The sequence below is a fragment of the Stomoxys calcitrans genome, chromosome 4, assembly GCF_963082655.1.
Source record: "Stomoxys calcitrans chromosome 4, idStoCalc2.1, whole genome shotgun sequence".
Lineage (NCBI taxonomy): Eukaryota > Metazoa > Arthropoda > Insecta > Diptera > Muscidae > Stomoxys > Stomoxys calcitrans.
Window position 1 is genome coordinate 127,928,485 of NC_081555.1, and position 27,086 is coordinate 127,955,570.

At 39.1% G+C, this 27,086-nt stretch overlaps 1 protein-coding gene and 1 long non-coding RNA gene across 3 annotated transcripts in view; one reads left to right on the forward strand and one right to left on the reverse strand.

Annotated features, from left to right (window-relative positions):
- The window catches only part of LOC106084253 (uncharacterized), an 83,242-nt gene that overhangs the window by 7,557 nt on the left and 48,599 nt on the right, over positions 1–27,086 (forward strand). The window contains exon 2 of the mRNA XM_013247826.2: positions 13,666–13,957. Coding sequence (XP_013103280.1) covers positions 13,835–13,957 — 123 coding nt within the window. The 5' untranslated portion in view covers positions 13,666–13,834. The remainder of the gene's footprint in view (positions 1–13,665; positions 13,958–27,086) is intronic.
- LOC106084254 (uncharacterized) overlaps positions 1–27,086 on the reverse strand; it is a 51,795-nt gene that overhangs the window by 369 nt on the left and 24,340 nt on the right. The window lies entirely within an intron of this gene.

Genomic DNA, 27,086 nt, shown 5'->3' on the forward strand with positions numbered 1-27,086 from the left:
AAATCTCAGCTTAGATATACAGGAGGATATAAAACGAATCTGATACCGAAATTTGACGGCAGGCAACTAGGGGAACGCACCACCCAAAAACTTCGCCTAGCAGCGATCCAGCTCAATAAAAGTCAATTGGGGGACGAGGGAGAGTCTGGCATCGAAATTCAGGTCAATATTAGACTCGAATGAAAGGTATTCGGGAGTAGATCACGAATATGGTCAGGAAGGAGGTATACGCTATATAATTTGTTCGTATTGGAAGGCGGCGGACTCTCCTCCGTCACCCCAAAAACACCACCCAAAATCAAAAGTATCCGTCCACTTTTGGGTGGTGTTTTTGGGGTGACGGACAATACGAGTATCAAACGAAAGGTATTGGAGAGTAGTACACACAGAACATATTAGCCGACTGTAACAATATGCGGCTCAAATGAAAGATATTTGGGAGTAGAGCACGAAACTAATATTCACTTTCGGAACTAACTGTCTGGGAGCTGCCTCACATCCTTAACATGCATCTGGGAGATGGTTTCTAAAAGCTCCCCAAATAGGCTAATTTGCCGTTCAAGGCAGTGTGGGAATCAAGTAAAATATATTTGATTAGTAGAGTATTAATATCCAAATTTGTGTTGTACAATTAAAAAGGAAGGGCAAAAAGGAACACAGGATCAAAGATATTGGAAAGTAGCTTGCATTGTATATGAAAGTAAAATCCACGATTTGAAAGCGAAAGCGTAGTGGAGGGGTTTGATTGATATTTTAGCTTAACAATAAGAACCCCTCCTTTTTATAGTTGAGTCTAAATGGCATGCCGAAAAGCACTAAATTTTTGCACTGAAGTGTAACACGCCTTAATTATTCACAATTATTCCAACTATTATTGAAGGGATAACCACTACTGAAAATTTTTTTTTCGGAATTTCATGCCAAAATTCGAACCCAGGCCTATTAGGCTGTCATTGCCGAAGATGGCACTAGATAGACCGACAAATGTGGAAATACAAAAATAGACAAAGTTATGACAATGTGAAGGAAATCAACAGCGAGCATCGCTCACAACAAATGCAACGCCATCTATTGGGCGATATTAATCATTTTAACCCGAACAAAGATTTAGAGAGCAAGAGGGAGAGAGAGAGAGAGGGATTGGTAGTGCAGAGTGTCTATAGTTGATCCCATGCTTCTCACCACGGTTTTCACAAGTTGTCTGTCCATCGAATTAACAAAATAAAGGAACTCAACTTTGACTTTTTCTGGGGTTTTAACCCTCCTATTATATACAATTTTCTATAAAATGAAGAATTTAAAGAAAAAAAAAACTATAAACAACAAGACCTGGGGGAATAACTAATGGTAGTTCTATAAAAAGATACATTTTGGAGGCCACCGTAATGAAGAGGTCCGCCTATTACGCCAAACGCCTGGGTTCGAGTCCTAACGAAAACATCAGACAAATTTTCAGCGGTGGTTATTCCCTCCCTATGATGGCTACATTTGTGAGGTACTGTACCATTTGTCCCATTACGCTGGGACAAACCTTCACAATAAGCTGTCTTAGATAAAATTTTCCATAAAATGAAGAATTTTGAAAACAAAAGTCTATAGACAACAGAAACTGGGGGAATAACTTATGGTAGTTCTATAAAAAGTTGAACGGGAAATAAAAAAGATTACTTAGTTAATGTCATCATACGGGTGGACACGGTAGCACAGACGTGTGCCTATTACGTTGAACACCTGGGCTCGAGTCCTAGGGAAAACATCAGAAAATTTTTCAGCGGTGGTTATCCCCTCCCCTCTTGATGCTGGCTACATTTGAGAGGTACTGTATCAGTCATGTAAATACTTTTCCACAAAGAGATGTCGCACTGCGGCACGCCGATCAGACTCAGCTATAAAAAGGGGGCCCCTTATCATTGAGCTTAATAGTTGTGTAATTGATTAGAAAATTGTATTTTATATGGTGTAAAAGAATGCGCAGCAGAGCGGGCCGAGTTCAGTTATTTGTTAAAAAAAAATTTGTTGCCAATGGCCATTAGAAAAAAATGTTCGCGAGTTGCATGAGTCGTTAGCTCGGTTCTCATCAGAGAAACAATAATTTTCTGAGTCAGCGTGATTGGAGACTGCCACTACAACTTAAGCTCACCAAACCGCGTTCAGAATATTTTCAAAAAAAAAAAAAAATCATTTATATGGAAATTCTATATAGAAAACTTTCAACTTAATTATCATACATACTTGTATGCCCTCCACAATACTTCGTCATTTCGTTTGTAACTTATCGAAACAATCATCTTAAAGCCAACAAAGTCTCGTCTTGACATGGTAAGTCTATTAAGCCATGCCCGTCCGTCTGTCTATCTGTCGAAAGCACGCCAACTTTCGAAGGAGTAAAGTTAGATGCTTGAAATTTGGCACAAGAACATCTTATAAGTGCAGGTCGGTTGGGATTGTAAATGGGCCAAATCGGTAGATAATCTAATATAGCTGCCATATAGTCCGATCTCCAAATTAACTTCTTGACTTTTACTTCTTCTGCCTCTAGAGGACGGAATTATAATCCAATTTGGCCGAAATTTTGCGTGTTACGTTTTGCTATGACTTTCAACTGCCGTTCCAAATATGATCCTAATCGGTCTATAACCTGATATAGCTCCGACATAAACCGTTCGCCTGACTTGAATTCTTGAGCCTCTAGAGGGCTCAATTTTTATTCGATCCGGCTGAGATTTTATGTTTTGCAATAACTTCCAATAGCCGTGCCATGTATGGAAGAAATCCGATAACCTTATATAGTAGCCATATAAACCGATCGTCTGGTTTGACTTCTGGAGCTTCTAGAGGGCGCAATTACTATACGATTTGGCTGGTATGAACGTGGTATATTTGTATGACTTCTAACTGCCATGACAAGTACTGTCATATCGGTCTATTATTTGATATATCTCACATATATACGGAAAAGTCATTCAAAGAACTTGTCACATGGAATCCATGGTGCAGGTTATTCAAGATTTGGCCCGGCCGAACTAAACGCCCTTTTACTGGTTTTAAATATTTTATTAAAATATAATAACAACAACTCCATTATGCCCTTTGCAACGTCAATGTCATTATACGAGACAATGGAAATTAACTTTCAAGTATTGATTTTTTTTCTGCACTTCAAACTTAAGTACTTAGTATTTGCATTTCAATTAAAAACAACATACGAATCTTTGCTTAAACAAACAAACAAACCTTCCACAGTGAACTTGCTTTAATACCCAGCAATAGAAATGAGCTCTTAGGCGATGACGTCACAAAACACGTGGCTGCATCATAGGTGGTGTTAGAAATACGAGAAGTAAAACAACAATGCGACAATAAATTTCCCTAGGCGAAAAAAAAACTCTCTTAATTACATAAACGTTTTAAAAATAATTAAAAAATACAACAAAAGACACATGATAAGAAAAGACAAACAGACATGAGTAAATCTCTACAAATAATAACCACAAAGGTGTCATGTTAAACCAAAAACACACATTCACCAAAAAAAAAAATTAAGCAATTGCCTCTAGAGTAGTCAACCAAGGGTGGTCCATGTGGGTTTTACCGCAACAGCCATAGCACTTCCAAAAAAAAGCAACAATACGAAAGAAAGCAATGCAAAATATGTGAACCTACAAAAAGAAACACATGACGTGCGTATGGAGAAGCCACGAAATATTGAGAGAAGACAAAAAAAAACACCATCATGCAATCACGATTATCACAATAAGTGCTCACATTTGCAATACTACCTCCTTGGACCCTTTTCTCTGTTAAAACTCGGAGACTAGCCGAAAGATAACATACATATGAATGTATGTGCGTCTATAATCGCTCGCTCAACTACTGCCACACTTTTTATTTGCAGCCACTTCCATTTGTGTATGACATAATATATATTTATTTGAGCGCAAAGAAATTTTACAACCACAAAAGAAAACGGCACAAACCGGGACAGGCAATCCCGCAAACAGGTGTTTTTTTTTCGATTTTGGGTTTTTTTTTTTTTTTTGTTTACGCCACTAGCGTCCGTTTCTTGCATTCGCTTTTTTTGCCGGTTATTATGCTAAGCAATGCTCTTTAAAGTGCCATGAGTGCAAGCAGCCTTGTCTGCTAGGCATACTTTATTCACTCATCACTTCTATTTTCGCCTTTGCTTTTATTTCCCGCCATTTGTTTACTCTTTCTTTATGTGAAGTTTGGAGTAATAGCTTGTTTGGATTTGTTTTTGTTTTCATAATTCATGCTTATGGAGCGCCACTCATTGCCATAAATTGTTGCCATTCAAATGTTGCCTCATATGTGTCGTGTTATAGACACGCTACGCGCATAAAGTTGTCAAACAGGAGTTTGCAAAGAGTTTGAACACAGTTTGAACATTTTTGTATAGGCTTTGCATGTTTTTAAGTAAGAAAATTAAATATTACACATAGTGATTATTTAAACTTAGTCTTGCTTGTAACAAGGTTTGTGTCTTAAGTCTTTTGTTTTTGTAGAACTAAAAAGAAAAAATGCAAAAAAAAGATTTTTTTATACCCACCACCATAAGATAGGGGTATACTAATCTAGTCATTCCGTTTGTAACACCTCGAAATATTGATCCAGGGCCCCATACAGAATATATATTCTTGATCGTCTCGAAATTCTGATTCGTATTAGCCATGTCCGTCCGTGCGTCTGTCTGTCGAAATCACGATAGCGGTCGAACGCGTAGACTAGCCGCATGAAATTTTGCACAGATACTTTATATTGATGTTGGTCGATGAGGGTTGCAAATGGGCCATAACGATTCAGATTTCGATATAGCTCCCATATAAACCGATCTCCCGATTTGACTTCCTGAGCCCATGGAATCCCCAATTTTCATCCTATTTAGTTGAAATTTTGCAAATAGTATTCAGTTATAACTTCCAACAACTGTGTCAAGTACAGTCCAAATAGATCAAGAACCTGATATAGCTCCCATATAAACCGATCTCACGATTTGACTTCCTGAGCCCCTTCCAGCCGCAATTTTTGTCCGATTTGGGTGAAGTTTTGCATATAGTGTTCTGTTATGACTCCCAACAACTGTGTCAAGTACAGTCTAAATCGGTCTATAACCTGATACAACTCCCATGTAAACCGATCTTCCGGTTTGATATCTTGAGCCCAGGGAAGCCCCAAATTTCATCCGATTTGGCTGAAATTTTGCAAAGAATATTCGTGTATGGTTCCCAACAACAGAGCCAAGTATAGTCTAAATCAGTCTCTCATCTCCCGATTAGACTTCCTCAGCCCCTGGCAGCCGAAATTTTCATCCGATTTGGTTGAAATTTTGCACATAGTATTCTGTTATGACTTCCAAAAACAGAGCCAATTACAGTCTAAATCGGTCTATAACCTGATACAGCTCTCATATAAACCGATCTCCCGATTTGACTTCTTCAGCCCCTGGCAGCCGCAATTTTTGTCCGATTTGAGTGAAACTTTCACATGGTGTTCTATTTTGATTTCCAACAACTGTGCCAAGTACGGCTTAGAACTGTGTATAACCTGACATAGACCCCATATAAACCGATCTCCCAATTTAATTTCTTTACCCCCTGGAAGCCGCAATTTTCATACGATTTGGCTGAAATTTTGTACATGATGTTCTGTTATGACTTCCAACAACTGTGTCAACTACGGTTTAAAACTTTGTATAACCTGACATAGATCCCATATAAACCGATCACCCGATTTGATTTCTTGAGCCCCTGAACCCTCAATTTTCATCAGATTTGGCTCAAATTTTGCACATAGTATTCTGTTATGACTCCCAACAATAGAGCCAAGTACAGTCTAAATCGGTCCGTAACCTGATACAGCTCTCATACAAACCAATCTCCCAATTTGACTTCCCCTGGAAGCCGCAATTTTTATACGATTTGGCCAAAATTTTGTACATGGTGTGCTGTAATGACTCTTAACACCTATGCTAATTACAGTCCAATACGGTCTATGACTAGATATAGTTCCCATATTTTAGCAGAACCCATGGTGGTGGGTTTCCAAGATTTTCATCCGATTTGGCTGAAATTTTGTACATGGTGTTCTATAATGACTCTCAACAACTGCGCCAAGTATGGTCCCATTTGGTCCGTAACCAGATATACCTTCCATATTTTAGCAGAACCCATGGTGGTGGGTTCCCAAGATTCGGCCCGGCCGAACTTAGCACGCTTTTTTAAACTTACATTGACTTCTACTTCATTTTCTAACAAGAGTCCCACTAAGTCCAAAACTTTTCTGATGTGGTTGCCAAAATTCTCCTTCACAGGCGGAAATGCTTACCTATGCGCCACAGTGGCCTTAGATTAATTGAAGGCTTATGCAAAAACCAACAAAAAAACTTGTAGCCTTATCACAATTCCCAGCCATAAGAGCCAATGCCCATTTCAAATTCCCATATATGAAGAAAAATCAATTGGAAATGCAAAACTATAAAAATAACGTAATACATATGCGGTCATTATCGCATCCACTGCAGAAACCACCAATACAACAAGTTTTATTAGAGCCTCTCTATATGCTGCTCAACGTCTCAACATAAAACAGAAACCATTATTCATCAAACACACACGCAATGTCTCTTATCTTTTGTACAATGTTTATGGCTGATGGTTAAGTACTACAACGTTGTCTGCATTGTAGAGTAGACGAAAAGGGAATTTGTAAAAATAAAAGTGGATTCATGAGTGATTTTGTTTACAAACAAAATGTTGATAATGAGGTTATAAGATATTATCAATTGCAATGGGGAAAAGATCAACAGCAATTGCTCCTAAAGTATGTATTTTTTTACATTTCTCGAATCTGTCCAATTAAGATTAATCAATTAGATATTTAAATTTGAGAATTTATTGAGTTTCAAATGTGATTTGCTGTAATTGGGTATAGATTTAAACGCTGTTGTGTGTTGGCTAATAGGAAAATAAAATTATATATAATTTACTTTGATTTTATAGACAATAAGTAAAATTTATAATTTGTAATGCCACAAAAAGGAATGAATCATAGCATCAACGATTTAAGCTACTAGTTAACTTGCTATTTATATTTTTGCAAAGTTTGTCCAAACGAAAGACTTAAGACACGAACATATATTATATATACATTTTAATAAAAAACAAGTAAAAGCGTGCTAAGTTCGGCCGGGCCGAATCTTATATACCCTCCACCATAGATCGCATATGTCGAGTTGTTTTCCCGGCATCTCTTCTTAGGCTAAAAAGGATATAAGAAAAGTGTTGCTCTGCTATTAAAACAATATCAAGATATGGTCCGGTTCGAACCACAATTAAATTATATGTTGGAGACCTGTGTAAAATTTCAGCCAATTCGTACAAGAATTGCGCCCATTGGGGCTCACGAAGTAAAATAGAGAGAACGATTTATATGGGATCTGTATCGGGCTATAGGCCGATTCAGACCATAATAAACACGTTTGTTGATGGTCATGAGAGGATCCGTCGTACAAAATTTCAGGCATATCGGATAATAATTGCGACTTCTAGGGGTCAAGCAGTCAAGATCCCAGATCGGTTTATATGGCAGCTATATCAGGTTATGGACCAATGTGAACCTTATTTGACACAGTTGTTGAAAGTAAAAATAAAATACGTCATGCAAAATTTCAGCCAAATCGGATAGGAATTGCGCCCTCTAGAAGCTCAAGAAGTCAAATCCCCAGATCTGTTTATATGACAGCTATATCAGGTTATGGACCGATTTCAACCGTACTTGGCACAGTTGTTGGATATCATAACGAAATACTTGGTGCCAAAATTTCATTCCAATCGGATAAGAATTGCGCACTCTAGAGGCTCAAGAAGTCAAGACCCAAGATCGGTTTATATGGCAGCTATATCAGGTTATGGACCGATTTCAACCATACTTGGCACAGTTGTTGGATATAATAACAAAACACGTCGTGCAAAATTTCATTTCAATCGGATAAGAATTGCGCACTCTAGAGGCTCAAGAAGTCAAGACCCAAGATCGGTTTATATGGCAGCTATATCAGGTTATCGACCGATTTCAACCATACTTGGCACAGTTGTTGGATATCATAACAAAACACGTCGTGCGAAATTCCATTTCAATCGGATAAGAATTGCGCCCTCTACAGGTTCAAGAAGTCAAGACTCAAGATCGGTTTATATGGCAGCTATATCAGGTTATGGACCGATTTGAACCATACTTGGCACAATTGTTGGATATCATAAAAAAACACGTCGTACAAAATTTCATTCCAATCGGATAAGAATTGCGCACTCTAGAGGCTCAAGAAGTCAAGACCCAAGATCGGTTTATATGGCAGCTATATCAAAACATGGACCGATATGGCCCATTTACAATACCAACCGACCTACACTAATAAGAAGTATTTGTGCAAAATTTCAAGCGGCTAGCTTTACTCCTTCGGAAGTTAGCGTGCTTTCGACAGACAGACGGACGGACGGACGGACGGACGGACATGGCTAGATCGACATAAAATGTCACGACGATCAAGAATATATATACTTTATGGGGTCTCAGACGAATATTTCGAGTAGTTACAAACAGAATGACGAAATTAGTATACCCCCCATCTATGGTGGAGGGTATAATTAGTTTCAATTCACAAATTGTAAAAAAAATGTTCATCAAACAAGTAAACAGGCAGGTTGATAAATGCATTTTTCATGAGCCTTTGTTTATCAATTTGGGTCATATTCAGCACGGGTGTAGGGAATCTTAACAGACATCATTGTGTCAATTTTCAACGACATTGAGTAATAAATGTGGCTTTTATGGGGCTAAGATCTTAAATCGGGAAATCGCTGTATATAGGGGGACCTTAAGACAAATCGTTGTGCCAAATTTTAGCCAAATTTGATAATAAATATAGCTTTTATGAGCCATAGATCGGTATACATAGGGGCCATATCAAGATATAGTCCGATGTAGCCCATCTTAGAACTTTAATTGCCTATGGAACGAAAAACAATCTGTGCAAAGTTTCAGCTCAAGATCTTCGCTTTTAAAGGCTGAAAAGCTTAGATTTTTATAAGGACAAAGAATATATATAGTAGACCCTCTTGTGCTATAAAGTATAAATTTTTTTGCCATTGGAGAAACGCAAAATACGAAATATTATGGCGATCGGTTAACAATAACCCGTGCCGTTACGACGCAAAGTAGCGCGGACAGAGGAAACAAGTGACAAAATCAACATTTCGTGTGCGCCTACGAAATTTTAAACGGACCTATCTTATGTCTTCTGTCTATCTTACATCTTATGCAATCTCCAAGACTTTTTCGGCCTTTCTGCATAGCAGTATGCCCTGTTCCTTAATAGAATGTTCATGGAAAATCTGGTGTTTAGTAGAATCGGACTCCTACCCTTTAGAAGAAAACTATCACATTTAAAGTCCTTATCAGTCAGTATAGAATCTCTGCAAAGGCTAGTCTCCCACACGAGGGGCGATGAACTGCAATGAGTAAATACCCAAAAAGGTATTTACCCGGTAAATTGGGTAAATACACGGGTATTTACCCATATATCCCAAAATTTGAGTATTTATAATTTAGCAGATATCTTGGCTATATAAAACATATTGCAAAAAAATTTGGATGATTTCGTAATCTATTAAAAAAACTTAAATTGTTGAGCGTTGTTCGTTTATTTGTTTGTTTGTTAGTTTGTTTGTCTGTTCCGTATAGATTCAAAAAAATTTGAGCCCCCGTTCAAAATAGGGTACTACATATTTTGATGTCCGAAGCGGGGCCGACACTCCCCCTTACCCCACTTTCAAAAATGCCAGATCACGGAGATGGTGCACCGATTTAAGCGAAATTTTGTATATCACCTATGGTACCCAAAAATTTTGTAAAGTTTTGGGATCAAATAACCAGGGGGAACGAGCCCATCCCAAAACACACCCTAACGGACTCGAACGATATGGGTATTAAATGAGAGGTATTTAAGAATAAAGATCGAACTTAGTATACTAATTTCACCCTATGTGTTCGGGGGGGTCCCCCACCCTCAAAAAACTCCTCAAAAGGACACTTTCACGCTTTGGGTTCATGAACATCAAATGAAAGATATTTGAAAATAGAGTACAAATCTGACATAAAAATGTATTTTTGGTTTCTGAGGGGCTTCCCCACCCTCCAAAACCCCCCAGTAGGGCATATTTCCCAATTGGAACATTATGGACATCAAATGAAAGGTATTTAAAAGTAGAATAAGAATCTGATATAAAAAACGTGTCTGAGGCGCCTCTGAGCGTCCCTTCAATATAAACAACATGACAGGTTGCATGTAAAAAGACTGAGAACATATTTTACACAAATGAAAGGACATGTCAGAGGGCAATGGCCCTCCCCCATCCTATCAAAAACTAAAGGAATTAAAAATAATATATGAAGGCCTATCAGGACAAAATAGGACAGCAATAAAAGGTTTTTGGTATTAGAGTACACCTTTTGCCCTTAAATTGGGATAGAAACGGGAAGGGCCTGCGGATCTATAAAAATGTGCTATTCAAAGTGGCAGCTTGAAAGTATGATTTTGAAAGTAGATAACCAAACCAAAAAAAAATTAACTTGTGTGCATCTGAACGAGACCCTAAGCCCAGAATGTCTTGATCATCAGCTTAAAAATGCTTTCGAAAAACGATTTTCAAAAAAGCCATCTTATGGTGTAGCAAAGCGCACCGGGTCAGCTAGTAAGAAATTATAAACAAGTAAGAGCGTGCTAAGTTCGGCCGGGCTGAATCTTATATATCCTCCACCATGGATCGCATTTGTCAAATTCTTTTCTCCGTATCTCTTTTTAGGCAAACAAAGAACAATGAATAGGAATTGTTATGTTATTGGAACCTATATCAAGTTATATTCTCATTCGGATCATAGTAGAAGTCATTGGGTAATATTTCAGTCCATTCGGATAAGAATTGCGCTTTGGAGGGGCTGAAGAAGCATAATCGGGAGATCAGTTTAAATGGGAACTGTTTCAGGCTATAGATCCATTCAGACCATGTTGAACACGTATGTCGAAGGTCATGGGAGAAGCCGTTGTACAAATTTTCAGCCAAACCGGGTGAGACTTGCGCCCTCTGGTGGCTTAAGAACTCATATCGGTCAATATGGTAGCTATATCAGGGTATGGGCCAATTTAAACCATACTTAGCACAGTTGTTGGAAATCATAAAAAATATTTCATGCAAACTTTCAGCCAAATCGGATGAGAATTGCGCCCTCTATTGGCTCAAGAAGTCAAGATCCAAGATCGGTTTATATAGCAACCAAATCAGATTATAGGTCGACTCGAATCATACTTAGCACAGTTGGTGGAAGTTATAACAAAATACCTCGTGCAAAATTTTATTCAAATTGAATAAGAATTGCGCCCTGTAGTGGCTAAAGAAGTCAACATCCAAGATCGATTTATATGGCAGCTATATCAAAATATGGTCCGATATGGCCTATTTACAATCTCTACCGAACTACACTGATATAAAGTATTTGTGAAAAATTTTAAGCGTCTAACTTTAGTTAGTTAGTGTGCTTTCAACAGACGGACGGTCATGGCTAGATCGATTTAAAATGTCATGAGGATCAAGAATATATATACTTTATAGGGTCTTAGACGAATATTTCGAGGTTTTACAAATGGAATGGCGAAGTTAGTACACCCCCATCCTTCGGTGGTGGGTATAAAAATGGTACAAAATGTTTTTAGTTACAAAAATATCAGAAACTTTATAAATACCGAAAAAAAACATTTGTTGGGTAAATACCCACGCACTGAGAATTTACTTGGTAGAATCCCATATCTACCCATGCGGCATCCCCTTTTTTTCTTATACTACTTATTATGTCATGAGACCCACAATATATCTATCTATTCCTATGAACACTCCACTAAGGAATTCCGATTAAAGTATAAGCTCACTGATAAAGGCCTCTTTTTTTATGCCGAGTCGGTACGGCGTGCCGCATAGCGACACCACTTTGAAGCGAAGATTTTACGTTGAAATGTAACCAACATTAGTAAGGGGATAGCCACCACTAAAACGGAATTTGAACCCAGCCATTCGGCATCATAGGCAGTCGCTAAGAATCAGGTCCATTCGGTGCTGGTATAAGTTTTGGATGAGTGTGGCAGTCTTCACATTGATGCCTCTTGGATATCAACGCATTCCGCTAAAGTATACATCTTGACATCGAAAGAATCTTTTATTTTATACACAACCTTGTCACCCTCGAATGCCCTTGAATGGCGGCACGCTTCTTATGTCTGAGCAATTCACCGTGTTTCTAACTCCTTACCAAGGTATCCATTATTCAAACTACAGTTTTGTGTAAAAGGAATGCGAGACTTACAGGTCAGTATGCCTTTTAGGCATATAAAGTAAACTTGAATGGTTGGAAGTTCCTCAAAGTTTCCTTTATTGATTAACTTCATTGTTCCTAAACTCCAATGTATCCCTTGAAAAATGTGCTTTCATATACAAAATTCCTATATTTTTAAACATTTAAAATGTTTCCGTTTTTAGTTTTTTTTGTTGATTTTACATACAACCTCCAATACTTCAAATTGCTTGAAAGAAGAACATTTAAGTCATAACTAATGTTTCCGTTCACACAATTACAGATTTATTGCTGCAAGCAACAAATCTTTCAAAATCACACCTTTGATCTCAAACACGTCGTAGAATTTATGGCATTAAATCGTTTATGCGAACACACTCATTCATGCAAAATATGACAAAGTATCTTCACAAAAAAACACCAACACCAACAACAACAACAGATTCATAACATTCGATATGCATATGCATATGAAGAATATATTATGCGTATATTGACATTATAAATTAACATAAATTCGTGATTACCATGAAATGAGATTTTTCCAAAGCCACAAACAAGAGACCCCAATAACCATCTAAGGCAACATCCCCCAAAGAGCAAAAAAATAAAAAGACTAAAAAAACCCAAGCTTGAAATGCACGCAAGAAACAAGAGCACTGTTGTTGACCTTGGCCGATAATTGTGGGGTCTCTTGGCAGACGTTTTAGATGATTTTGTGACTTTTAAAACAAAATAAAATACAAAATTTGAATATTATCAAAAACTATATTTAAAATGAATGAAATGACAACTGGCAGCCTCAACAGCAGCAGCATTGACGTCTGGTCAGACATCAGCACTGCTAGGCACACAAATTAAGAAATCATCCACAAGGTTAACCAACCATCAAAACTTTGGCTAAACGATAACAGCCAGAAGAAGAAAAAGAAAAAAAACAAACGATAAAAAAAACTGCGATAGCACACTACAAGCCCAATAACAACAAACAATGATTGATTTAGCATCAACAATCACCACACCGTCTTTTTGGAATGTTAACCGGTTTCATTGAAATCATTTTTAAGGGTATCCAGTTCAAATTTTTGTTATGGACTTTGACTTGGTTTTGTTTTGCGCTTGGCTAGAATATGCACACAACAACAAAAAGCGGAAGCTATCGTTTTCATTCGTTTTTAGTCAACGATTTATCGAAAACTGATTTTAAAAGATTTTTTTTCAACGTTTATTTTCTTTTCGTTTTCTTTGCAGTTTAGTTTAGTCTACGTACTCGGTGTGGCATAAACCCCCTCATCATCAGTTGTTGGCAGATAAGCGAGACGGAGAAATCGTTTACAATTTACCAAAAAAAAAAACAAAAACAAATCAATCCCTTCCCAATACTTTTATAACAAAATCTTACACACAAACACAAGTCACAATGAGGCCTTATTTAATAGCCCTAGCCTGTTTTTACACAGTCCTCGCCATTGTCACAGCTGTGCCCGTGCCAGCATCCGATCAGGAACTCGATGTATTACAGATTCCACTGTCAAATGGAAAGGTAAGTACAAAAAAAACACAGTTACAATATATCATACACACGCATACGAACATATATGAAGAGTGCCGGTATTGATCGACTATATTCCCAGAATCGAAGTAGAAGGTTCTCAATTCGGTAAGAAGTCTGTCCGAATTCTTAACGAAAATTATATGGAGTGTTTGACACGAACGAATTGTCGGAGGGAAATCTGTTTCTACAGAATTTTGAACAAAATTTATAGGAAATTCGGAAGGAATTTAGAGTTGTCATCAAGACTTCTGAACGAATTCCCATGTTGAGTATTAATGAATACAAATTTGGTCTTAAACATTTCATTAAGGATATCCTTTTTTAGAGCTGAACAGCACGCCGACACCTCTTTGGGAGAAGTTTTTACAAAGCATAGTACTTTTTAAAGTCCCCAGAAAGAGAAGGGAATAAACATTAAGTTTGCTAGTAATAATAAGAGTCAAAAGAAGATCCTTCCTGCCAAATTTCGAAACAATTGGTTAACATATGAGCGCTTTATTGCAATATTTCTCAAAATCGGACGAACATATATATGGAAGCTAAATCTAAATCTGAACCGATTTTGGCCAAACTGTATAGATATTTTGGTAATCATTGATTGGCAAGATTGGTCAATAAATGTGTAAATCGGGCGATATACATATATGGCAGCTATGCCCAAATCTGGACCGATTTCTATGAAATTTACCAGTAATACTAAGAGTCGTAAAAAATCCCTCCTGCCATATTTCTCATAATCGGAGGTACATATATATGGCAGCTATATCTAAATCTGAACTGATTCAAAAAAAAAACTTCTTCTTAGTCGATGTGGTAATCTTCGAGGAAAGCGTTACACAACATTTTGGCAAGTTTAGTCAATAAATGCGCTTGCAGTGACTCTAGGAGTGAAAATCAGGTGATGCATAAAGGATGATTTTTTACGAGCTATTGGAAAGTTTTTCAAAACAAAAAACACATAAAATTCAGAAAAATGCATGAAATCTTTATTTGAATCAATAGTACGCCCCATATAATTTAATGTTTGAAGATTATTTCATGCAAATATTGTCCGTGTCTGCGCCTCAAATGGTCCATCCGCTTATTCCAATTTTGGCATAAATTTCCAACATTTCGGGCGGTATCTCACGAATAAATGATTCAATGTTGTCTTTCAATGAGTCAATTGAAGAGCGCTTGTCTGTATAGACATGAGCTTTAACATAGCCCCACAATAAATAGTCTAAAGGCGTTAAATCGCAGGGTCTAGGCGGTCCCGAACGTGAAATAAAATGTTTACCGTACTCGCCTCTCAATAAGTCCATTGTTATGCGTACCGTATAGCATGTCGCACCGTCTTGTTGAAACCACATGTCATGCAAGTCAAGCTCTTTTGAGCTTGCCAAAAACATAATAGCCAAAAATCACCCTTTATATATGAGAACTATATCTGAATCTGGACTGATTTCTATGAAATTCACCAGCAATATCAAGAGTGAAAAGAAAGTCCCTCCTGGCAAATTTCAGGATTCGATGTCAATATTAGTCCAAATCGGACGAACATATATGTTGGAGCTATATCCAAATCTAAACCGATTTTTTTCCAATTTCAATAGGTTTCGTCTCTAGGCCATCTAGTCATCTCTAGGCCTCTACTTTGTAGACAAATTAAAATGGACGGACAGACTACCATAACATAACATAACATAACTAAACCGAATCAGAAAGTGATTCTGAGACGATTCGTATACTAATCAATGGATCTATCTCTCTTCCTTCTGGATGTTACAAACAAATACACTAAGTTATATGCCTTATACCACAGTGGTGGTGTAGGGTATAAAAATTTAATTTTCGTGATGAGGCCAGAAATTTATATATACAGACACAATTGCGAGTCAGCCGTTATGGCGATGAAACTTTAAGAAACTTTTAGGAGAATCGATAGAGGAGAGGAGCACTTCACTCCATCGCGGTAATATCGAGGCTTGGATAGAAAACCTAGAACTTGGGGTCGAGTGCGAGGCATTGCTGCCAGCGGCACAGTCTTGGATTGGCAAAACTCTTGTTTTGCCATCAAAGCTGGAGGACAGAGTGAGCCTGGGGATCTATATTGAGAACCAAGGTAATGAGATCTGTTTCCGACTACCTGGCTATAATGCTGTCCTGCAGGCGGAGATCCGGGCGATCACGGAAAACGTGAGTCGAAACAACCAGGACGAAACGGTCACGAACAGTATGGAAGTGTTAGAAGGGGTTAATGCCTTCACTGAGGATGGCACGATCCGCAGTGTTTGAGGGCCGCACCATAGCGGAGTAAGAGAAAATGAAAGGATACATGGTTGGCTGTAGGCGCCAGAGGACTGTCATCAGTGAATTTAGTGAAAACGAAACCTTGCGGGTGACGCAATCCAAGTTAAGGGCATGAGCGACGAACGGTATCATAACGGGATACTAAGAACTAAGAGCTAACTTATGCAGAATAGGTACAGGAAGTGATAGTGTTTGTAAGGCATAGGGAGGGGATGATGAGACGTTGTACAGTGAGATAGAATCAAAAAAAACTAGTAAAAAATCTGTCATTTGAGAATGGAAATAGATATCTGTTATCTAGGCACCTCTTGGCTAAGCCCTATGTTGGCTACCAAATCTTCATTTGTAGTCCGATTATAAAAATCCTCTTTTTGCTGGATGGCACCCAAGAGTCCCAAAAAATCCAATACCTCTTCTAGTTTCTGGGATATTCGACTTTCAATTTTTAGGAATTTTCGCCAAGACTGGCTTCATATTTTGCGATTTACGAGAGCATTTATGAATCACTGAGAGTTTAACTACCACTTTAAACATGTATCTTTATCCGTTTGGCAAAAGGGTCGACCTCCAGAAATTTGGTCCAGAAATTGAGTATCAATTTAATGCTCTACTCCCCAATACCTTTCATTTGAGCCCAAATTGCCATGGTCGGTATATATGTCCGGTTTTGGGTGTTGTATTGGGTCCTGCAGACACCTAGCCCTTAAAAAATATCAGCATCGAGCTCTACTCTCATATATCATTTATTTGAACCTCATATTGCCACAGGTTTAAGGGAAGTTTATGGGATCAGGCGTCCCCCAAACAAAATGATATCCAATTCGTTTTATAATCTCAAATACCATTCTTTTGAGCCCCTTATTGCAATTGTCAGCAAATATGTCCGGTTTGAGGGGTGGTCCCTGAAAACTATCAACATCGTGATCCACTCTCTTTGAGCTCCAAATATTCATGGTGAGCAAATACGTACCCAAGTACCTTTCTTTGAGTCCGATATTGTCGCAATCTGTAAATATATCCCGCTAGAGGGTTTTGTGGGGTGGGGAGACCCCTCAGACGCCAAGGAATACATTTTTATGTCAGATTTATAACCTACTTTTAAATGCCTCTCATTTGATACCCAATATCGCCCAAAGCGATAAAAGTGTCCCGTTGGGTGGTGTTTTTAGGGGTGGGGGAACCCGCCAACACTAAAGGTAGCATTTCTATGCCTATGGAAGGTGGCATACAAAATTTCGCTTAAATCGGTGCACCCATCGCCGATATCTGCATTTTTTGAAAATGGTGGTAAGGGGGTCCCAATACCAAAACACCTGATGTTACTATACGACATTTTCTTTAGGATACATAGCAAGCAGCCAACAAATTTATGAGTCCACATTATTATTAAGATGGAATCTAAACATCATAACTTTTGGTAAATAATATCGTTTTTATTTTGATATGCATCATTTGAATTGCTAAGCTAATTATTTTAAAGACTTTTAAATTTATACAATTCTATTGTTTGAACATCATTTCTTTGTGGCAATAGATTTTTATATCAACACAAAAGTGGGTAATGACCTTTGGTTTTGAGTGTATGCAAATGGTTATTCACATTTCAAGTTGTGGTTATATATTAACAACCACCTATTAGGGAATGAGAGCTATAGGCAGGCTTATGTTACACCATTTCCATAGACAGATCTTAAACTTTTTAATGTCATAAGAGATTGAACTACGGAGTGAATTCCGAAAGATTGAGGAAGCTAATTTTTGAGTTCTGGTTCGAAATTTGTACCGTTGTTTACTTTGTAAATAAATTAACATGTACAGGCATAAGGATAGACAGAGGGACAGACAGACGAACTTATAAATAGGCAGAAAAACTGACAGACAGAATGACGGATAGACAGACGGACGGATAGGTAGACGGACTGATAGACAGACGCACGGACGAACAGATGAACGGACAGACGGACGGACAGACAGACAGGCGGACGGACAGACAGACAGACGTACGGACGGACAGACGGACGGACGGACAGACGAACGGACGGACAGACGGACGGACAGACGGACGAGCAGGCGGACGGACAGACGGACGGACAGACGGACGGACAGACGGACGGACGGACGGACAGACAGACGGACGGACAGACGGACGTACCGACAGACGGAGCGATATCCATCTTATGTCTTACGAGTGAATTAATATTCATGGCGCTCACGAATATAATATATGTATATTTACTTTATAGGGTCTTAGACAAATAATTCGAGATGTTGCAAACGGAATAACCAAATTTGTATACCCCCCAACCTGAACCTGAGTAGGTTAAGTAAGGTTTCAGTAGCAGTCTGCCATCAGACTCACTTAGGCGTTTTCGTCCATGTAATTCCCCAGGAACAGAAGAGAGAAAATGCCCTCTAGTTCCTACCATTGAAACATCCAAATCCCTTTAAAAAGCCCAATAACTTGCGAATATTCACATCCGCTAAATCAGACAGGTTTTCAAAGAAATGAGAACCTAAAGTGCAACTCCTTCTGACTGCTAGTGCGGGACACACACAGAAGGTGTTCTATAGTCTCTTCTTCTCCGATGTCCTCCCAACTTCTGCAAAAGTCATTGCTGGCAACCTTCAGTCTGTCAGCATGTTTTCCGATTAGACAGTGACCTGTCTATCTAAATCTGAACCGATTTCGACCAAACATTTTTTTTTCGACGAGAAAAGCGGTATACGAAATTTTGGCACTTTTGGTCAATAAATGCGCTTGCAATGGCTCTAGAAGTGGGAATCGGGAATCGGCGTTATACATACATGGCAGCTATATCCAAATCTGGAAAGAAATCCCCCCTACCACTACCGAGAGCACTTTTTTACAATATTTTACAAAATTGGACGAACATATATATGGGACCTATATCTAAATCTGAAACGATTTCAAGCAAACTACTTAGATGTTGTGGTAGTCATAGAGGAAACCGTTGTACAAAATTTTGTAAATTGGTCAAGATTAGTCAATAAATGCGCTTGAAGTGGCTCTAACATATATATGGGAACTATATCAAAATCTGAACAGATTTTTTCCAATTTCAATAGGCATCGTCTCTAGGCCAAAAATTTGCCTGTACCAAATGTTAAGATGATCGGATGAAAATTGCGACCTCTACTTTGTATACAAATTAAAATGGACAGACGGACATAACTAAACCGAATCAGAAAGTGATTCTTAGCCGATCGGTATACTAATCAATGGGTCTAGCTCTCTTCCTTCTGGATGTTGCAAACAAATGCACCAAGTTATATGCCTTATATAAAAGTGGTGGTGTAGGGTATAAAAATTGCATTTTCATGATGAGGCCAGAAATTTATATAGCAGCCCTCGTACAGATACAAGTGTGAGTCAGCCGTTATGGTGATGAAACTTTAAGAAACTTTTTGGAGAATGAAAAGAGGATAGGAGCACTTCACTCCATCGCGGTAATATCGAGGCTTGGATAGAAAACCTGGAAGGAATGGAAAAGATTTCCAATCGAATACCTAAGACGACACTTGGGGTCGAGTGCGAGGCATTGCTGCCAGCGGCACAGTCTTGGATTGGCGAAACTCTAGTTTTGCCATCAAAGCTGGAGGACAGAGTGAGAGTGAGCACATCTCTTCTAGCCAATGACAGCAAAGTGGTAGACCTCTTCAAGCCTAGATTAGGCCACATAGATTTGGAATGCTCACAGGCCAATTTCTTGACAGCGAGAGAACCCTCTATGTAGCCGACGAGGTCGTGAAAGGCTGTTTCGGTGGATTTGCCTTTACTAATTTTTCAAAGATGCTGTTGGACGCAACGTTACGGTGAATGAACACATTTCGAACCGAACACTGATTTTGGTAATAAAATTCAATGATTTGCAAGCGTTGCTCGTTAGTAAGTCTATTCATGATGAAATGTCAAAGCATACTGAGCATCTTTCTCTTTGACACCATGTCTGAAATCCCACGTGATCTGTCAAATACTAATGCATGAAAATCCTAACCTCAAAAAAATCACCCTTTATATGCATGCTGCTGCCGCGACATGCGATCTCCAGGAATCTTTGCTCTAAGATATGTTTTTATCAACTTCTCAAGAGCTTTCAGAATAAAGTATGACAGTCCAATACGAAAAACTTTCGTCTTCGTGTGGTAGGGTTTTCCTGCTTTCGAAATGAAAATGACCTTCGTGTCCCTCCATTCCACAGGTATATATGACATTCTGATACAAGCAGAGTATATCTCCCCTAAGCCAGGAAACCAGTCTATCAGACATAGCTTGTAATTCAACCGGTGATACATCATCAGGGTCTGGTGACTTATAAGAGTCGAAATTCTTATCTCCCCAAGAATTTTCGGCTCAGACACAATTTCCCTAATAACCTCCGACGAATGCATACCAGTGATAACCACTTCTGCATTAGCATCACTTCCTACAATGAGGCTCTTCTTCCTTACAGAAGCAGCTTCAACTAGTGAGGTTTAAAGGCGGCATCGTTGCCATATATAGAGTAGCCAGCCAGTAATGAGACCCGTTTATTTCAAGGCTGGCTTCTATTAAATCTTCAGTGCTTAGCGACGGAAGAAGAAAAACATTTAGACTACTCTTTGCAAGAGGCCACCGCAGCGCAGAGGTTAGCATGTCCGCCTATGACGCTAAACACCTGGGTTCGAATCCTGGCAAGACCATCAGAAAATGTTTTCAGCGGTGGTTTTCCCCTCCTAATGCTGGCAACATTTGTGAGGTACTATGCCATGTAAAACTTCTCTCCAAAGAGGTGTCGCACTGCGGCACGCCGTTCGGACTCGGCTATAAAAAGAAGGCCCCTTATCATTGAGCTTAAACTTGAATCGGACTGCACTCATTGATATGTGAGAAGTTTGCCCCTGTTCCTTAGTGGAATGTTCATGGGCAAAATTTGCAATTTTGCAAGAATACAGACTCTGTGTCTCCAATTCTTAGTCCACAAACCATTCCTCCACACTCCCATGGCTCCTGGATAAGAATCGTCAAATCCCCCTGCCATCAGGAGTACTTGAAGGGTATAATCAAACAAAACACAACTAACACTAACAAACACAACCATGAACATTCCATAAGGAACAGGGGCAAACTCCTCACATTCCACTGAGTTCTGTCCGGTTCACGTCTAATCTCAATGGTAGGGGGCCTGCTTTTTATAGCCGAGTCCGAACGGCGTGCCGCAGTACGACACCTCTTCGTGGAGAAGTTTTTACATGGCTTGCATACCAGATGGTACAGTACCTTATAAATTTCGGCAGCCAGGGGATAACCACCGATTAAAAAAATATATATTATAATGCTCTGCACAGGATCCGTACCCAGGCGTTTAGCGTCATAGGCGGACATGCTAACCTCTGAGCTAAATTATCCAATACTTAAAGTTAACAATAGAGCGCATAACAAGCCGATTACAGGCTTAGGTTTATGTCTATCTGCACCCTCTTTTTAACCTAAGCTAACCTAACCTAAAGTAAACAAACACCGTCACTTTTAGTCTTCCTTTATTACACCTTCACTTTTGGACAGAAACCATGTTTTTTACTGCTCAGACTTTCATTATCGAAATAAACTAGATTTATTTAACTTATGATACAACACTTTTGATTGACCTCGAAAAAGGTTCCCAAACTTTACGGTAAAAATATAAAAAAAAAACACACACACACACAATGCAAAGTTAACAGCTCGTTAACGCTTGCTACTAGAAGTCCTTCAGCGCAATTGGGGAGCGCAATGTTATGGGACAGTTGTTATGGTCTTATTGAACCAGATGCGAGGCTACAGTGTGTGGTGGTGAAAAAAAAACACCACAACTTCCTTTTACTAGCAATGCCAGAAATAAACAAAGAAGAAGAAAAAAATAAGACTACAAATCAAAATTCAGGTCTTTGGGCTTATTGCATGGCGAATTAAAGAAACCAGTTCCTGATTTACCACGAATAATCGTACTTAAGGAGTGAGCTGATTTTATGCACATTTTATATCTATGTATGTTTACGAGTGTGTGTGTGTATTTTTGGATAATTTTCAACTTCTTGCCTCAACGCCTAGGCTAAAATTGAAAGTAAGTTTCCATAGGTTTTTTTTTTCAAAAGCTCACAACATTTGGTGTATTTTTCCATTACATATGGCCCCAGCACAAATTGTTACAGAAAGCAACTAAAGTTTATACTTAAACCGGCTTTTTTTTTGTTGAAAATTTTTAGTTCATATTAAATTGAATGCCTTGGCTGTAAGTGTGTTGCGATTGTGGTTGTGCGCTTTTGTTTTGATTGGGCGTTGCGATTCCATGGAAGCGTCTAGCGAAACGGCTGACGTTTAATTTGCCTTTTGTACGATATGCAGAAAATGCTAGAGACACCTTTTGAGTTATTCCAGTAGCCAAAACATAGCCACAGAGTTTAAGCAGTACTAGATGGCTGTTTATTTTTTGAATGTTGCCTTAACGAGTCATTGTCGCTGGCGTTGGGGTTTGGCGCATGCGCAAACCCCAACGCCAACATCGATTTAATTACAACATCGGCGATGCTATACTTGTGACACCAGCTTAGTAACAATTTTGCATCAGTGCCTTAGCCATATGGAGCTATTAAATACCCGCCGGTTTGGCACGATAGAAGTGACGCTTGCATTGTTCATTGCTGACTTAGTTAACCTCTCATTCTATTGTCTTTGATGGTTGTTATTATTATTATGATAAGTTTTCAAAGATCATTTTGGTCAATGCAAGTGATCTCTTTTGCATGACATGAGGTAATTAAATATTGGCAAGAAAATTAAAAAAATTGAGATTCAAGAATAGTGTTTGTTATTAAAAAAAAAAAAATAGGCAAGACCAATTATAAGTAGCAAAATGGCAAAAATATTTCAGTGATTAATGTCAGTAGTACTTTAATACCCTCCACCATTGCTTGGGGGTATACTAAATTCTCCATTCCGTTTGTAACTCAGTGAAATATTGAACTGAGACCCAGCAAAGTATACACCTTCTAAGTCGATATAGGCATGTCGGTTCGTCTGTCTGTCCGTCCGTATAGGTGCTTGAAATTTTGCACAAATACTTTTTGTTACTGCAGGTCGGTTGGGGTTATAAATGGGCCACATCGGTCCATGTTTTCGTATAGCTGTCATATAAACTGATCTCGGATCTTGACTTCTTGAGCCTCTAGAAGGCGCAATTATTCTCCGAATCGAAATTTTCCATATAGCCTTTTGTTATGACTTCCACTAACAATGCTAGTTGTGGTCCAAATTGGTTCATAACCTGATATAGCTCCCATATAAACCGATCTCCCAATTTGACTTCTAGAGCCTCTGGAGAGCGCAATTCTAATTCGATTTCACTGAAACTTTGTACAATGACTTCTTTTGCGACCTCCAACACACATGCAAGTATGGCCTGAATGGGTTTAATACCTGTTAATGCTCCCATATAAACCGATCTCTCGAATACACTTCTTGAAGCACTAGACATTTTGAGCAACGACATCTTCTATGACCTTCAATCTACGCTCCAAAAATGGTCTGAATCGGTCTATAATCTACTATAGGCCCCTTATAAAGCGATTTCCCGGTTATAGTTGCGCCTGTACCAAATTTCAGCGAAATCGGTTAATAAATGCGCCTTGTATGGGCGCAAGAACTTCAATCGGGAGATCGGTCTATATGGAAGATATATCAACGAATATCGAAAAGCTTAACATAGCTCACTGTGCCAAATTTCAGCCAAATCGGATAGAAACGCGCCTTTTATGGGTTCAAGACCTAAAATCGGATGCCGAGGAGCCTAACGCATCTCACTGTACTAAATTTTAGCGACATCGGGTAATAAAAGTTGCTGCTATGGGTCCAAGAACTTAAATCGGGAGATCGGTATGTATGGCAGCTATATCCACATATACTCCGATCTCTATCACTCTAAGAGATATACAACAGGAAGCTCTACGTGCAACAGCCAAGTGGGCCGTGCAAGACAGAGATTGTTCTTTTTAGCAGGTGATACAAGTTGCCTACAGTGGCACCTGTCTCCTTGGAAGTAGAGAATGTTCCCTTTACAGAAAGCGCAAAGTACCAACAACATTTTGGGAAGAGCAAGAAAGGCAACTCTTGCCCTATACACCTGCAAGAGAGCCATTGGCAAAAGTTGGGGATTTAGACCAAGCGTCATGCATTGGGTATATACTACAGTTATCAGACCTATAATGCTATATGGTGTTGTGGTCTGGTGGACGGCGCTTCACAAATCGTCATGCATTGGGTATATACTACAGTTGTAAGACCTATAAAGCTATATGGTGTTGTGGTCTGGTGGACGGCGCTTTACATGTCCACCTACTACTCAATACTCAACCGGATCCAAAGGATGGTTTGTTTGTGCTTCACAGCCGCACTGAGGACGAAACCTTCTGATGCACTGAATTTAATGTTACATCTTATGCCTCTAGACATTGTGGCTAAACAAATTACCACTGCTGTGAGGCTAAGTAAGCTTTGTCTTTGGTCATGTGGCGGCTACGGACACTGTGTTATCCTTGATACAATGCCCAATGTTCCAGGCAGTGTGGATTACAAACTACCTGAGTCCCCTTTTTATAAAAAGTACTGTACCACTACTCCTGATAGAACCGATTGTAACTACGATATCCCTGGTAATAGAAATTGCATAGACTTCTACAGGGATGGTTCCAAACTAAATGACCAGGTGGGCTTTTGTGTGAACTCTAAAAATCTAGAACTAGTCATATCGAAAAGGTTAACGGACCACTGCAGTGTATATCAAGCAGAGATCCTTGCAATTAAGTAGAGGAAGGCTAAGATATAATGTCATAACGACGATTGGCATAAATATCTTCTCAGACAGCCAGGCAGCCATTAAATCCCTGGAGAACGTATTTCTGAACACAGAAACCGCTCTCGACTGTCGCAGATCTCCCAACGAGATGGCTGAACAGTTCAAAATTCACTTGTTCTGGTTGCCAAGCCACAAAGATATCCCAGGGGTTCTCTGAACATTCCAAAACTATGTGGCCTAATCTAGATTTCAAGAGGTCTAACGCTTTGCTGTCCTTGGTAGAACAGACATCTCAGTCATTGTGTCCGTCAAGACAGGTCACAGTCTAATTGGAAAACATGCTGACAGGCTGAAGGTTGCCAGCAACGAGTTTTGCAGAAGCTGTGAGGACATCAAAGAAGAAGAGACTATAGAACACCTTCTGTGTGTGTGTCGAGCACTAGCTGTCAGAAGGAGTTCCACTTTAGGTTCTCATTTCTTTGGGAACCTGTCTGATTTAGCGGATGTGAACATTATCAAGTAATTGGGCTTTTTTAAGCAATCTGGATGGTTCAACGGTAGGAACTAGAAGCTATCTTCCTTCTTCTGTTCCTGTGGCATTACAATGGACGAAAACGTGAGTTTGATGGCAGACTGCCACTTAAACCTAACATAACCTATCCTTATCATACTCGGTACGAATGTCAAGAGGCCTAACGCAACTCATTGTGCCAAATATCAGTAAAATCGGATGATTTATGGGCCCAAGACCTGAAATCAGAAGAGGCTTTTACATGGCATAGTATCTCACATATAAATGTCGCCACCATTAGGAGGGGATAGCCATCGCTGCAAAATTGGTTTTTGTGTTTTCGCCATAATTCGAACGCATGACGCCAACCATAGGCGGACATACTAACCTCTGCGCTACAGTGGCCTCCAACACAACTCACTGTGTAAAATTTCAGCGAAATGGAATCGGCTATATCAGACTGTATCAAACAAGTAAGAGCGTGCTAAGTTCGGCCGGGCCGAATTTTATATTCCCTCCACCATGGATCGCATGTCGAATTCTTTGCGCGATATCTCTTTTTAGGCAAACAATTGGCGCTATATTAGGTTATAGTCCGATTCGGACCATAAGTTAATTGAATGCTGAACATTGTAGAAGTCATTGTGTAATATTTCAGTCCATTCGGATAATAATTGCGCCTTGTAGGGGCTCAGAGAGCAAAATCGGGAGATCGGTTTATATGGGAGCTGTATCAAGCTATAGATTTGCGCCATACTTAGCACAGTTATTGGAAGTCATAAATACCTCATGCAAAATGTCAGTCAAATTGGATGGGAATTGCGCCCTCTAGAGGTCCAAGAAGTCAAGATCCCAGATCGGTTTATATGGCAGCTATATCAGGTTATCTACCGATTTGTGCCATACTTAGCACCGTTGTTAGAAGTGATACCAAAACACCACGTGCAAGATTTTGGTAAAATCGGATGAGAATTGCGCCTTTTAGAGGCTCAAGAAGTCAAGACCCAAAATCGGTTTATATGGCAGCTAAATCAAAACATGGACCGATTTGTGCCATACTTAGCACAGTTGTTGGAAATGATACCAAAACACCACGTGCAAAAATCGGACAGGAATTGCGCCCTCTAGATGCCCAAGAAATCAAGACCCAAGATCGGTTTATATGGCAGCTATGTCAAAACATGGACCGATTTGGTCCATTGACATCCCAACTGACCTTACTAACAAAAAGTATTTGTGCAAAATTTCAAACGCCTAGCTTTACTCCTCCGAAAGTTAGCGTGCTTTCGACAGACAGACGGACGGACGGCCGAACAGACGGACGGTCATGGCTATATCGACTTAAAATGATATGACGATCAAGAATATTTATACTTTATGGGGTCTCAGACGCATATTTCGAGGTGTTAGAAACAGAATGAAGAAATTAGTATACCCCCATCCTATGGTGGAGTAGGATATGACGATCAAGAATATTTATACTTTA